At 39.8% G+C, this 16,399-nt stretch overlaps 1 protein-coding gene across 2 annotated transcripts in view; it reads right to left on the bottom strand.

The window, feature by feature from the left end:
• MECP2 (methyl-CpG binding protein 2) overlaps window positions 1–16,399 on the bottom strand; it is a 117,735-nt gene that overhangs the window by 8,640 nt on the left and 92,696 nt on the right. For both annotated transcript variants that reach the window (XM_070938168.1, XM_070938167.1), the window contains exon 2: window positions 1,785–2,117. In XM_070938168.1, the coding sequence (XP_070794269.1) occupies window positions 1,785–2,117 (333 nt within the window). The remainder of the gene's footprint in view (window positions 1–1,784; window positions 2,118–16,399) is intronic.

Raw genomic sequence — 16,399 nt, forward strand, 5'->3', positions numbered from 1 at the left:
GCTTGCTTAACCACCTCAGCAGCTGTTTAATGATTGGTCATAAAATTGGGCTGGTCATGTGGCCAACCAATTTTACGACAATTACAACTTACAACTGTGATAGATAGACTCCATTAAATCGAGGATTTCCTGTATTCTTGGTTCCTAGTTCTATATCTAAAATAGCATCATTTTCCTCAGAGACTGATCAGAGATGTTACAAAGAAAAAGATACACAAAATCTATCTTATGTTTTCAGAAAAAAAATATAGAGGAAAAGAAGCAGGTTCTTGTCAGATGATCTTGGCAAAAAACAGCAGTATCGAGTACCTGAATTTATAATGTGTTAATATATGTATTGACATGTATGTCATCACAGGTAAATTCCCTTCACCTACATGCCCTCATGCACAGTATGAAAATTCAGATAGGATGAGGTTGATAGAGCCCTTGCTAAATAATAACATTTTGTTAGGATCCTTGTTCTGTATGAAGAAATTCCTTCAACACTGGTTTTATTTATCTATAGCAGCAAAAAAACAGCTAAAAATCTCAGATAGGATACAATAGGATAGGATTCTTCATTAGCCAAGTGTGATCAGACACACAACAAATTTGTCTCCAGTGCATAAGCTCACAGTTACATATATAAACATCATGTAATAGGTAATAGGTCATAGGTCATAAATTATAGTTACAATCATTAATAAGTTACAAAAACAATGGATAACTCATAAGAAACCAATAGAAAGATAGTAGGAAAGATGAGAAGATGAGAAATTTATATGGGGTATATATGGGAAGTTATATAACATTTCTATAGTACTTCCAATTTAGTTTCATTATTAAAAGTAAAGTGTTTTTTTTTAAAAAACTCCTGTAATAATCTCTAGTTAGGGAGACAAAGCTCTATGTCCATGCAGCAAAAGAGAAGTAGAATAATATATTTACCCTTTCCTGACTGTGGTGAAGTATAAATATTTAGCACTATTGAGGCATTTTTCCCCTCTGGAAGCATAATTAAATATATATATATATATATATATGGGGGAAATGGGCCATTTGCCAACTTCTGCTGGGACCAGAAGTCCCATTTTTTGCTGTCCCCAGTCTCCAGAGCCTTTCTAGGAGTCTGGGGAGGGCGAAAATGGCCTCCCCGCCCCCAGAGGCCCTCCCAAGGCTAGAAACAGCCCGTTTGCCAACTTCCAGTGGGACCGGAAGCTGCCAAACGGGCTGTTTTTTGCCTCCGGAGGGCCTCCGGGAGCGGTGGTGGGGAAGGCCGTTTTCTCCGCCCCGCCAGGAGTGGGGGGCGGGGGGGGTCGCACGCGCATGTGAGGGGGCACGGCACATAGAATTATGGGTGTGGGCACATGTGAAACCCACCCACCCACCCCGCTCCTGGCACACGATGGCAAAAAGGTTAGCCATCACTTGTCTAATGTATTGTTGTTCTATTTTCAGAAAATAGAATAAGGCCTGCTGTCTGAAATCAAAGAGCGGTCTAAAAATTAGAGTGAAATTGTGCACAAAAAAACATATACAGTACAATATATAAATAAAAATAAATAGGATAATTAAAGTCAATATAATGATAAAATAAAAAGAGAATAGATTAGACCTTAACATGCAGAAAATCAGTGAGAGCTATGTTCTCCTAAATCCCACAAAATTCAAAGGCTGGTTATAATTACATAAGAACATAGAACATACTCAAATATGTTCTCCCTCATATACTCCACTGCTGAATCCCGATCCAAATAAGCTTTTAGACCAGAATGTAGTAAGCAAGGGCCACTGTCACTCACTTGATAAGATAGACATCATACTTCCCCGCCGAGCGCCCAGATTTTCTCTGCTTGAGTTTGCGAGTCCAGCCCTCAGGCAAAGTGGGATCATCATACATGGGACCACGATCTCGGATGACAGAACGGCGTTGTTTTGGAGATGCAGAGGCTTCAGGTACAGCTGGAGCAGTTCCAGCTCCTTCCGACATTTCTGCCTTGCCTGCCTCAGCTGGCTCCACAGAGGGTTGAGCATGCTCATGTTGCTTTTCTTCTTTCCGCTCTTTCTTCACTTTTTTAGATTTGGAGGATTTGTCCTTTAGACCCTGTAAATCTTGGTCCTCAGATTTTTCTTCCCTGCAAGAGAGAGAAAAAAGATCTTGAATGTTTAGCTTATCGTACAATATATTATCAGGATTGATAGGTGGAATAAGAACTCACAAAGTCACATTCATAAACTCTCTTTAATATACATATATAGTATACCTTTGGAATTTTATTTTGGGACGATTTCAATAGGAAGAAGGAAAAGCAATGTGTGATTTTTGAAATTCTTTCCAACCCCTTAAATGATAGCTGTTTTGAGCCATGTGACAAAAAGGTGGAAGGGGTTTGAATGCAGCAGTTGCCTATCTTTCTTTGACACAAGGATGCAAAGGAAGAACTTTTCTGGATTATCTTGTCTACAGTCTCTGACCTCAGATGGTCACTTAAAATGTTTGTATTTTATTTTGTAGACTTCTCCTCTCATATAAATTTGGTCCCATTCCATTAAGTTTCTGAGGATCTATCCATAGGTAATAATTTTTTCCAATACTTTATTGGGCTGGGCAGAATTAAAAAAACAAGTGTGTTGCATACTTTTGGAAATAGCAAAGGAATACATTTGATTCAGTGGTGCCATAGGTATATCTATGTAGGACTACAATGATCTGCGGTGCTCTTTTTGTTAGTTAAACATCTCTCAGAGGTCACATACGAACATAACTATATTTTTCTATGCGGGTATTCCAGAAATATCTTCCCTGAAGAGCTCCAACACACAGACAGGTTTTATAATTCTACAGCTGGTTTAATTAAACAGAGGAAGCCAGAAATTACTATTTTTGTCTGGTATGAAAAAGCAGGAGTTCTTGCTAATTTCATATGCAGCAATATCACAACACATAACCCAGTCAGTTTTTAGATTCTATATAAAAAGACACTTTTTTCACTTCCATTCAATTATGTCTGATGCTCGGAGACTGCCTGGACTTGTCCACGCAGTTTTGTTGGCAATTTTTTTTTAGAAGTGATTTGCCCTTGCCTCCTTCCTAGAGCTGAGTGTGTGACTAGCCCAAGGTCACTTAGCTAGCTTTATGCCTAGAGTGGGACAGGAACACACAGCCTCCTGGTTTCTAATCTGATGCCTTAACCACTACACCAAACCGGCTCTCAAAGCACACGTTACTCAGTTTTTATTGAATATAGATTCATGATACTTCTCAACATTCTGTCTTCCAGCTGTGGCACAGATACTATTTATTGCCATTACAGTTTGTAATGAAAAAGAAAATAATACATTATATCAGCTTTCTCCAACTGTAGAATGGTAGGAAATGTGATATAATTCTGGAAAGCATTATGTTCCAAGTCTGGTAATGATGAAGCTGACCTCAATTCCTGATGATTACAAGGACAAAAACTATCCAGCCACTGCTTTATTTCAAGATGCTTTTTGACAATGTAGAGTACCTATTTATTAACATTTTTAAAACAACTGTGTTATTGGGTTTGTAATGTGTATTAACTAAATAGCAATATAAGCATATTATGCAGAATATTGCCGATCTTGATTCTTCAATTCAAGAGCTGCAAGTTGACAAATTTTGTTAAGCCAACCTAATAAGCATTCTTAATGATTAATATCCCACCTGCATTATTTTTATAAATAAGGTGGCAAAACATATGCAACACATCTTCCTTCTCCTATTTTCCCCACAACAACTCTATGAGGTGAGTTGGGTGGAGAAAGTGATTGGCCCCAGCAGTGAAATCTACTTACCTTCACTACTGCTTCAGGAATGTACGGGAGCATGCACACACTACAGAAGAGGCGCTACATGTGTGTGCGCCTCTTCTGCACATGCACAGTGACAAAAACAGGACGTAATGATGTCCCGGCAGGTGGGCGGAGCCTTCCGCTTCCGGCACTACCAGTTCATGTGAGCCGGATAGGCCCGGCTGGATTTCACCGCTGATTGGCCCGTTTACTGAGCTGGCTTTCATGGATGAGGCAAAACTAGAACTCATACATTCCATCTTTCTAACCTGGTACCTCAACTTTTTGGACACCAGGGACCAGTTCTCTGGAGAGAGGTTTTTCTGCGCACCAGAGAGGACGTGGTTTTGTGTGCTGCCTGCATCCTGCAGGTGGGGCTTCGCTTGTTTGCGCCGATTGGTTTCTGGCATGCTGCGGATTAGTGGTGGTCGATATACCGGGGTTGGGGGATCCCTGCTCTAGACCAGCATGTATTCTTTCATGAGCATTTATGGACTACTATGAAGAGCTTTCTGTCTCTAGTCTTTTAAGAAGAGATTAGATAACCTCCTCTCATATATGGTTTAAATGGTTTTCCAGCACACTGCAACATTTTGGACTTAAAAGTTTGGACCTTTGGTCCCTCCCAGCTTTATGATTCTATGACCTTTTTGCAACAATCCAAGCTTGATATATCCAATGTTTTTTATACATTTAAAAAATCCAGATATAGCTGAATAAAATATTAGTATCTTTCACCCTTAACTGCCTTCCAATAGCCCAATTCACCATAATGATAATCCAATTCTGATCCATCCAATAGGAATTATAAGTAGACACAGCTGTAACGTATATTACAAATTCTTAAAATTTATTAATGTCTCCAGCACAGAAAGAATGGGAGCCAATCTTTTTTAAACTATCTTTTAATTGGTCCAATAGACTATAGAGATTTTATTTATAAGTTTTAGGTTGTAAGACACTTATCAATTTTTTTTTAAATCTGAAACTATTGCTTGGGCAATATCAAATATTCCAATTTTTAATAATTATATGATTGTAGGGCACTTTGAAACCAGTCTAAGTACGAACAGATAGCCAAGCATCTAGATCCTAATCACATGGCCACAATGAATTATTATGACTTCATGTATTATACATGAAGAAATACTTTACCAAGTGTTAAGAATTTATCTTAACTGTAGATGAATGGTAATTAAACCGCTCATTGTTAATTGGACAAGGACTTTAATTAACCATGGCTTTTCAAATAATTTGAAGTTCCATTGTAGCAATTGTTTGACATGAAGCACAATTTGGATTGGAAACTACTGACCTTTCTGCTGGCAGATGTCTTAAGAAGAAATAAAACATAAAAAATACATATAAAATGTAAAACAAAGCCATACTCAGCCACACTTGCTATCCCAAACCAATGTTTATCCTGGCATCCCAACATCAATTGAAATAAAACTTTTCTTCTTCCCATCTCATTATTTCACCATGTATAGGTGCTTTAAAGGAATTTGGCTAGTCACATAACTAAAGGATTTCAGATTAACTTCCTTGAATTTCTCCCTGAGTTACGGTAATGGCATCTTCCAAAGTGCTTACATTTTTACTTAAAAGAAAATGTGTGCATCAGGTGTGGAGTATGCCAGGTCTTTACAGTATTAACAAAAAAGGACTGGCTTTGATAAATGATGGAAAATAACGCAAAAACAACAAAAACCCTTATGCAAACAAGAATATAAACTTTTTGGGAGAAATTACTAACTCCTTGATGTGACATGTATTTATTTAGTCATGTATGCTTTGTCTTTCTTTCACAGATATAACTCTTAACTGTTAGCAGCTTCTTGTTTGGCTGGATTACAGTCTCATTCTTCAGATTCCATCAAATGTGAAAGCCATTTTGTTTAATCACGTCAAAGATTTCAGGTCTATGATTCTAAATTCTTAATGGAAGCTGATGGGAAAATCTGATTATGTTGAAAATTGTTTCAGGAACAACAGCCATTTGTTTAAAAATAAGTTTTTGATAAAGTATTTGGCAGAATTCAGATTCAAAGGGGTGGCAATGAACAAAATCTAAAAAGCACAGTGTGATTTTATGCTGCCCCAAAGAGTTTTGTTCTTCAGAAAACAAAAATGAGAAAATGCTTGAATTTGAGAAAGTTATTCTACCTTTGTTGATTTAGAGATACAGTTTCTCCTAATTTAGCAACTTTTGAATTGTAAACCATCCAGAGTCATTGACTAAAATGGGTGGCTATAGGGATTGAATAAACAAACAAACAAACAAACAAACAAACTGCAATTCAATCATGTGACTGAGAGAAGCTGCAAAGATTGCTAGTTTAATAACACCTATAGAAAATTATTTATTAATTTATTTATACCAATGTAGAATGAACGTTGACGTACCTGAACGTTCCTTTTCGGAACGCTGCGACTCCAATCCATAGTACGGGATCTTCTTCCTTCCTGTTACTAGGGAACTGAGTGCAGATCTCTTCCAACGTTTCTTTTGGCCACGCCCACACTGCCTCTCCTACGCCAGTCTTTCTCACGAAGGCGCAGGAACTGCAAAATCTTAAATAATGTAACATAAACATAGACAATAGAATTCTTAAACAGGGGCAGGAAGCCCAACTGGGTGGGCATGGATTGGAGTCGCAGCGTTCCGAAAAGGAACGTTCAGGTACGTCAACGTTCATTTTCCATAACGCTGCTCCTCCAATCCATAGTACGGGATGTACCCAAGCTCACAAATCCCGGGCGGGAGGCTGACTGCTCCCTGATTCCGGTATTGAAACTATTTGTTGTAAAACTCTACGTCCAAACGAAGCATCAGCTGATGCGAAAGAATCAATTTTATAATGAGTAATAAACGAAGAGGGCGATGCCCAAGTGGCAGCTCGGCAAATGTCTAAAATAGATGCTTGAGTTGCCCACGCGGCCGTGGTCGCCGCACTACGTGTTGAATGTGCATAAATTCCACTCGGCAAAGGTTTATCTGCTTTGTCATACGCTGTGGATATACAAGCTTTTATCCATCTTCCGACCGTAGCCGTGGACACTCTCCTTCCCATTGTCGATGGATGGAATGATACCAGCAAAGCCTCAGATAATCTAAATGACTCAGTTCTCTTAATATAACGTCTCAGAGAACGTCTTACATCCAACGTGTGCCAATTTTGCTCACGTCTATTTCTTGGATTGGGACAAAAATTCGGGAGTATGATCTCCTGTGTGCGATGAAATGTAGAATTGACTTTAGGTATAAACGTAGAGTCTAGTCTCATGACTACCCTGTCCTGATAAAAAATACATAAATCTTTACGAATTGATAAAGCCGCCAGCTCTGAAATGCGTCTTGCAGATGTTATGGCAAGCAAGAAGGTAAGTTTAAAAGAAAGAAACTTTATAGGAATAGAACCCAGTGGTTCAAACGGTGGAACTGTAAGTGCCTGGAGTACAAATGGTAAGTCCCAAGATGGGTATCTATGAATTACAGGAGGAGACCTAATAGCTGCTCCTCGTAAAAAGCTGCGAATCCTGGGATTCTGAGACAAAGATCTGTGAGGTTCACAATTAATTACCGTAGACAATGCAGCTACTTGACGACGTAAAGTTGTTGCCTTAAGACCTTTGGACAAACCTTCCAACAAAAACTCCAACACATCAGGTATATCGGCCGATGTAGGGTCCACATGGTGAGCCACACACCAGTTTGCAAAAGCTTTCCATGAAGCTTGGTAAATGCGCTTCGTGGATGGACGTCTTGCTGATTGTATAATTTCAATTGCTTTATCAGAAATTCTATCCTTCTTCAGCAGGACCCTCTCAAGTGCCAGACGGTCAACTTGAGCCATTGAGGGTCTGGATGGTCGATGACCCCCTGGCTGAGAGAGACCTGCTGAAGCGGAATGGTCCACGGAGGAGCCACAGATAGGCCTACTAAGTCTGCGTACCATGGTCTTCTTGGCCACAGAGGTGCCACTAATAGAAGTTCCGCTCGTTCTCTGATCATTTTCCGAATTACATGAGGAATCAACGGGAGCGGCGGAAAGGCATAAAGTAGCCCGGGAGGCCACTGACATCTTAAGGCATTGATTCCTTCCGCTCCTTTGCACTGGTATCTCGTATAGTAACGAGGGAGATGCGCATTCTGTGGCGTTGCAAACAAGTCCACCAGAGGCTGGCCAAACCTCTGAACTATATCCTGGAAATTGTCTGGGTGAAGACGCCACTCTGCTGGATCCAGCTGTTCCCGGCTGAGCCAGTCTACTTGTACATTCATTATTCCGGAAATATGTTCTGCTCTTAGAGATGCCGTGTGTCTCTCTGCCCATGCCAGTAGATGTTCTGCTTCGATCATAAGGGGTTGAGAATGAGTACCTCCCTCCCGATTGATATGAGCTTTGGTTGTTATATTGTCCGTCCTTATCAATACATGTTGACCCTTCAGCAAGTGACAAAAGTGTCGTAATGCAAGGCGAACTGCTTTTAGTTCCAGCCAGTTTATGCTGTTTGTTGCTTCTATGGGAGACCATCGACCCTGTACCACTTGATCCAACAGATGGGCTCCCCATCCTACTAGACTTGCATCCGATGTTATCATAAGACGGTTTACTTCGAGAAACACACAACCTTTTTGAAGTGCCGGAGAAGCCCACCACTTGAGAGACAAGCGCACTTGAGGTGGTAGTAGAATCTGTGACTGTGTCGTACCGCGTCCCGATTTTTGAAATGGGAGCAGAAACCACTGTAGTGGTCTCATGTGTCTCTGAGCCCACGGTACTATGGCAATACATGACACCATCTTCCCTAACAACTGGGATAGTTGGAGAAGAGGAACCTTCCGTTGGGATCGTATTTGTATTATTAATGCTTTGATGTTTTGTACCCTTTCCGGTGATAAAAACACCTGACCTAATTCCGTATCTATCACCGCTCCTAAATGCAGAAGCCGTGTCGTGGGAACTAGATGGCTCTTTTTGTAATTTATGGTAAAACCGTGGTTCTGAAACACACGGATCACCTGTTCCATGTCTTTTGTGGCTTGAATTGTCGATGATGAAAGAACTAGAACATCGTCCAAGTAGCATAAGAGACGAATTGGGATGGAACGAAGCTTCGCTGCTACAACTGCTACTAACTTGGTAAACGTTCTGGGCGCTGAGGAAAGCCCGAATGGCATCGCGCAGTACTGGTAATGATGTGAATTGTACTCGAACCTCAGATATCTGCGATGCGCCGGATGTATCGGAATGTGGAGATATGCCTCCCGAAGATCTACAGATTGAAGTAGATCGTGCTGTCTGATGCATGTCAAGATTGAGCTTAGGGACTGCATCTTGAATCTTCGATATAAAATTGACTTGTTCAGGTGTTTTAAATTCAAGATGGCCCTGTGTCCCCCTGATGTTTTGGTCACCAGAAACAGGGTGGAGTAGAAACCTGTCATTTCTTGATGCACGGGGACCCGTTCTATTGCTCTTATTGCCAACAGATGAGCTATTTCCTGGTTCATTAATTGACGATGATGAGGCAGCGGTGATATCGGACAGCGTACAAAACGACTGGGAGGCATGTCTATAAATTCCAAACAAAGTCCGTGGCGCACTGTACGTCTGATCCACTCCTCGGAAGTGGACAATTCCCATTGGTGGCAAAATTTTTGAAGACGTCCACCAATGGCATCTGGGGCGTTTGAGTCATTTGCCCCTTTTTGTGGATCGGAAACCTCCACCTCTAAACGGTCTTTTGACAGAGGATTGATTGCGTTGACGGTCCCTAAACCCTTGTCTATCAGGCCCCCGGTCAGAAGACGGGAAATAGGATCTTTGGTTATAGGACCCACTGGGCCCGGAACTGGTCCGAAATGGCTGCCTCTGAGTATATGGTACATACCGGCGTTCCGGTCTACGATAAGATGATGGTAAAATTTTTCGTTTTTCCTTGTCTTCCACTAATAGAGGTTCGAGCGCCTTGCCAAAGAGAGAAGGCGCCTTGAAAGCAGATGAAGCCAACTTCCACTTGGCCTTTGTATCAGCTTTCCAATTTCTTAACCAGAAGAGCCTGCGATTGGTTACTGTCGATGCCAAAGCCCGAGCTGCGAACTTCGCTGCATTCAGCGAAGCGTCCGCTGAATACTCGGTTGCAGCAACCAACTTATTGATGTCTTGGTGAACGCGTTTTTCAGCATCAGGCAAGCGCTCTTGTAGCTGACGAAGCCATATTAACGAAGCCCTGTTGAAAAATGAAGTAGCAGTTGCTGCTTTTATTGCCCAGGCAGCCGCCTGATGTGCCTTTCTGAATCCCAACTCGAATTTCTTATCTTCAGATTTCAGGCCATCTAATGCATCTGTTGTGACAGAAGAAGTTGCTGAAAGATTAGCTACTGGTTCATCCACAGATGGTAAAGCTAATAGATCTTCCATCTCTGACTCCGCACAGTAAAGCTTTTTATCTAAACCACTTGGAGCTGTCAACGATCCAGGTTGACCAAAGGCACTTTGAATCACATCCGCAAATAATGGTGGGCATGGAATAGCATCTTTTTCGGGTTTAGACACCTGAAATAAGGCATCATGTGTTGCTGAAGACTGTTTGGTCGTATCAGGTGCTTTGGGTGTCATACCAAATTGTGTAGTTACCTTTGCTTTATGCAAAAGTGACTTAAAAACAGAAGGCCTGAATAGACCGGTGAAGACTGGTTTCTCTGGTGGCAGATCTTCATCTTCAGAAAACTCAATATCTTCTGGACAATCTGCTACCTGGTCAGATTCATCTGAAGACACATATTCAACGTGCTCTTTGGCAGTCTGATTAGAAGATGTAGAAGGATGCAACTGCGATCGTTGATTGAGCGCTTGCATTTGAGAATTGCCAGCTCCATGCTGCAATCCAGCAGAAATAATTTTTGCCAGAGCATCGGACAAAAGATATTGAAAGTCCATCTGGCTGGCAGAATCATCTGAGCGAAGCCCAGCTGCAGTCGGGGTAAATGTAGCAGAAGGTTCACCTCTGGTCTGCAAATGTTGGTCTGGTTGAGGTGCCAAAGACACACCAGAAGGGCCAGAATCCTGGTTAGGAGCAAATTCAGTTTCAGATGACTGCTGGAGACCACAATCTTTTTGTAATTGCAGAGAAGCAGAAGTAGAAGGAACTGGTTCAGTAGATAGTACAGAACTAGATGTCGTCTTTTTGGCACGACTAGCCCTTTCAAACTGCTTCTCTAGTGCTTTGTGGCGCCTGATTTCTTCCTTATTGTGGGAAGATTTAGAGGCTGTTTCACTTGATTTGTGTCTTTTTGACCTAGTCTGCTTTTTAGATTGCGCAGGCATAAGACTGGCCTCTTGTTCTGATTCAGAAGAAAGATTATAGTCATCCATCCTGAAATGATGGTATTTAGACAGATATTTGATAGAATAATAAAGAATCTGTCAATTTAAATAACAGAAGAGTCCAGAGGTTTATAAATTCAGGACTGCTGGCCAAACAATCAGGTCAGAACTGCCTATGAAGACTGTCAGCTGAATAGGGTTAAACTAAATCCAGGTCTGTGGCCAGGCCAATTGGAAAAGCCTTAAAAGCCGCCTCCAAGCTACTGAATAGTCACCCTCAATGAGCCACCCAGCTCAAACTATGTTCGAAAACACGTTGAGGGCATATAAAAGGGGCGTTCAAGATGGCGGCCGTCCTAATTTGCTGTTAAAATGGCGGCCGCGGCTGCATTTAGTGTCCAGATAAACGCCCGTTACCTTGAAATCTCTTTGGAGCTTTGATTAAGAGCCGGAGTGCATCCAAAATGGCGGCCGCCACCAAGAACGATCCAAAATGGCGGCCGCGGCAACGACGATCGTCCACGAGCGCTGATTTCAAATTTCTTAATATCCGGCTGAATAGGAGGCAATGCCTGGACGTCAGAGTATGCCTAGGATCATTGGCATTAACTCCGGAGCCGCAGAAAGGGCGGAGCTGAGGCAATCGTGACTATGCCAGCTCACCAGTCAGTCAACGATACGCCCGCGGCTGAAACAACACGGATCTGCCCAGCTGGGACAAAATCCGGCTTGCTGACAGTTACTAGAGGAAACGGAGCGATCTGGCGCCCCAGACACGCTACCGCCCCTCCACAGCAATCAAAATCCCTCGTAGCAGCTCCTTCTAATAATGATTGAGAGAAAAATAAAAAACTAAAATAAAAGAGATCTAATTAAAGCTATTAAATGCAGAGCTAGAAAAAAATAGAAGTTCCCTCAGTAACTGAGTGAGAAAGACTGGCGTAGGAGAGGCAGTGTGGGCGTGGCCAAAAGAAACGTTGGAAGAGATCTGCACTCAGTTCCCTAGTAACAGGAAGGAAGAAGATCCTGTACTATGGATTGGAGGAGCAGCGTTATGGAAAAAGCATAACAAATAATGACAATAACTTTATATATTAATTCAGTAGAGTTGTATTCTAGTATATAGTATACTAATAAATGTGAATAATAATAATGATGATGATGATGCTGTTCATTGGGAGTGACTCAAAAGCTTTCCCAAGCAGTTTTTCTTGGAGCAACATTTGAAACAGTTGAAATATAAGTAGCTGAATTTATTACCAACTGTCAAAAAATATTTTTATTGCTTAATTAATAACAAAGAGTGCTTAAAAAGTAAAAAACATGACAAAGAAGAAAATGGTGATAAATGATTTCTACAGTAAACAATTATAATTCTATCTATACTTATGTACAGGGTGGATAAAAATCTATGATTTTTTAAAAAAAAAAATCAGATTTTTTAAATTTAAATCGGATTTTTTTTTATTTTTAAAAAATGTATTGTAATAAAATGCTTTTGGACTAAAAATCTATCTAAAGTTAGTTTTTGTATTTAAGATACATTAATAATTTAGTTTATTCAGCATGAAATGGAGCTTAGTTATTTAGCATGAGGCTATATATTCTGCAATACTGGGACTGTCGGTGAGTCAACAGCGGGTCAGAGGAGGAGCTGTTGCGGGGCAGAGATGATAGCTGCTCTTTAAAAAGTATGATTTAAATTGAGTTGATTTAAATCAAGCCTTTTTACTAGTGATTTAAATCATGATTTAAATCGACTTGACTTAAATCAAATCCGCCCTGCTTATTTAATATGAATATTATTTAAATATATATATATATATATTAAACAATACACTGCACTGGCCCTTTAAAATTCTTAGTGGAAGATAAGTTTTTCTTAATTATCCATTATAAATTTTGTAAACTATACACTACATTTTAACAACCATTCCAATACACATACACATGCAATGTTGCCTGCTAACTCCCTCCTTAACTCTTTACAGGATGAGATGACTGATCAAGCTACACCTAGAAAGTAACCTCTCACTCCAGGATAGTTAAGTTGAATAAAGGACAGATTCAGTTATGGCTCAATATTATAAATCAAATGAGTTTATTACAGTTCTGGTACAATAAAATAGCTAACACTACAACTGTTACATACCCACACAAAACAGAAAATCATATGTTTAATAGGATCTAATATGGACTAAGAAGAGATATAATAAAACAGAATAAAAATATTAGTATATAAAATTCCAAGCTTAATTAATGGTGTGGGATATTGTATAGATGGTAGCACGGGATACTAGGGAAGATAATTTTGATTTGTTGTCTGAAAGAAGTAACATTAAGTAGAAATCACATTCCCTATGCAGAAGTTTCTTCAACATTGGATAAATGAAATTCTGTCTAGAGTCCTTAAACAAGGAACAGCACAGTAGCATGTGGCTTAGTTTCTATTGAGCTATCACAACAGGGATGTAGCCAAGATAGGAGTACCCTTAACATACCCAAAATGATCTGCTGAGGGCAATGAATGCAGCTGGCTAATTGAAGGCCTTACGATATTTCAGAATTGTAATTCATGACAAATAGGAGGCTGGAGCAAACCCCTTTGGAAGAATATGATAAATATTGGAGTACTGCACAGGGTGGATAAAAATTGATGATTTAAAAAAAAATCAAAACAATCAGATTAAAAAAATCAGATTTTTTTATTTAAATTGGATTTTTTTGATTTTTATCAAATTAATTTTAATAAAATGCTTTTGGAGTAAAATATATATCTAAAGATAGTTTTCTATTTAAGATACATTAATAATTTAGTTTATTCAGCATGAAATGGAGCTTAGTTGTGAGGCATGAGGCTGTATATTCTGCAATATTGGGACTGTCGGTGAGTCAATAGCGAGTCAGAGGAGGAACCGCTGTGGGACAGAGATGACAAGTATGATTTAAATCGAGTTGATTTAAATCAAGCCTTTTTACTAGTGATTTAAATCAACTTGATTTAAATAAAATCCACCCTGGTAGAGTATCTTGCTTAAATTTGTTTGGATTTTCTATATCTATAAAATTTGTTCTTTGAGGGCAATTCTAGCATTATCAGAATCCAATCTTATTATAATGTAAAGATATGTTGTGTGACAACTGTCCAGTAAATAAAAATAAATTAATAAATAAATACCAATATATCAACATTCCAGGACAGAGAAGCAAGGAACCACACTGCAAGATATGTGTGCATCTGTTCAATCTGAATCCCATTCATTTGCCATTTGTGAATTTGATGATAATATTGGGCAAATACTAAAACTTTGATTTTCTGATATTTATTGGAAGCTTTTCTAAAGTATAAAAAGAATGCCCTAAGAGCTTTTCTCATTCCCAACTGTGAAGTAGATATTAAGTACCTCATTGGCCTACAGTAATGCTTAAATTGCAGTCAGCTAAAATAGGTGGGCAAAGGGCTGAAAGAGCAAATGCTTAGATTATTGGATTTAAATACATATTAAAAAGTAAAGGAGCTAATATCCAACTTTATACCTCTATAAATTGGGACTACTTTAGATAAATGTCTTCAATTTTCAGTAAGATATTTGAGTAAAGAGAAGTAGCCTAAAGCACACACACTGCTAGAGAGAAGTTTCCTGAGGCTGGCCTCCAGTTTCTGAGTCCGAAAGCTCGGAAGACTAAACCTCTGGTCCCATTGTCCAACCCAGATTGGATCCTACAACATTATCCTGGGACGCATATATTTGCTTTCATTTGTGAGTTCACTTAGTGACCATTCAAAGTTACAATGGCACTGAAAAAAATGACATGATAATTTTTCACACTTATGACCATTGCAGCTTCCCCTTGATCATATGGTCAAAATTCAGACGCTTGGCAACTGACTCATATTTATGACAGTTGCAGTGTCCTGGGGTCATACGATCACCTTTTGTGACAAGCAAAGTCAATAGGGAAGCCAGATTCATTTAACAACCGTGTTACTAACTGAACACCTGCAGTGATTAACTTAACAACTGTGGCAAAAAAGTCGTAAAATGGGGCAACATTCACTTAACAAATGAATCGCTTAGCTACAGAAATGTTGGTCATAAGTTGAGGACTATCTGTACAGTAAATAAACACTGAAAAACCTTGCTAGTGAATGGGAAGAATCTTATTCTCGAAACGATATCCTTTTTCCCTAAATATCTGCACTTCACATTTTATACCACAAGATGGTACTGAAGTCATAAAGAAACAATTCTATCTTTTTCGTATCCAACATTATAGAATACATTCAGGCCCAAAATACAATGACGAAAGGGGTGGGGGGAAAAGGAGGTATCTTCTCCCATTCATTTTTAAGTGAATTATCAGGTCCATATGAAAACTATAAAGAGTAGAACACTTTTTCTTTCTTTTCCTTTTTTAAAATCATGACAGAGAGGGAGAGGGAGAGGGAGAGAGAAGAGAGAAGAGAAGAGAAGAGAAGAGAAGAGAAGAGAAGAGAAGAGAAGAGAGAAGAGATTTATAAAATATTGGAACTGAGTTAAAAGAAGTGGGTAGTTACACATTAGAGGAAGACATTCTTCCCAACTATACAGATTAAAAAGTCAGAAAAATAGGACCTAATTCACATGTTATCCTTCAAAAATGTGAAAAACCGGAGGGGGGGGGTTGTTTTATGTTTTCATTTAAAAAATGTTCAAACAAGAAAAACTGCCACCAAAGCTGTGACTCTTACAATATAGTTGAAAGTCACTACCGTATTTTCCAGCATATAAAACGACTTTTTAACACATGAAAATCTTCTCAAAAGTCGGGGGTCGTCTTATACGCCGGGTGTCATTCTCCTGTAACCAGGCAGACCAGCCCGAAAGGCTCTAACAAGCCTTAAATGGCTCTGACGATCCAAGCCCTGACGATCTGCTAATCAGGCAACTCAGTTGGGATCACCAGAGCCATGGAGAAGGAAAAAACTTTTCTCCTTTCACATGGCTCTGACGATCCAAGCCCTGACGATCTGCTAATCAGGCAACTCAGTTGGGATCGCCAGAGCCATGGAGAAGGAAAAAACTTTTCTCCTTTCACATGGCTCTGACGATCCAAACTCTGACAATCTGCTAATCAGACAACTCAGCTGGGATTGCCAGAGCCATGGAGAAGGAAAAAAGTTTTCCCCCTCCAGCTTGCTTACCTTAACTGCTTGCCTCGCTTCGCTTGCCTGAATCCATTCCATCAGCAAGCAACTCCCTGCCTGCAATCAAGCAGGCAGG

Source organism: Pituophis catenifer, unplaced genomic scaffold, assembly GCF_029215685.1.
Source record: "Pituophis catenifer annectens isolate HBS135680 unplaced genomic scaffold, rPitCat1.0.hap2 SCAF_2, whole genome shotgun sequence".
NCBI classification, from domain to species: Eukaryota; Metazoa; Chordata; class Lepidosauria; order Squamata; family Colubridae; genus Pituophis; species Pituophis catenifer.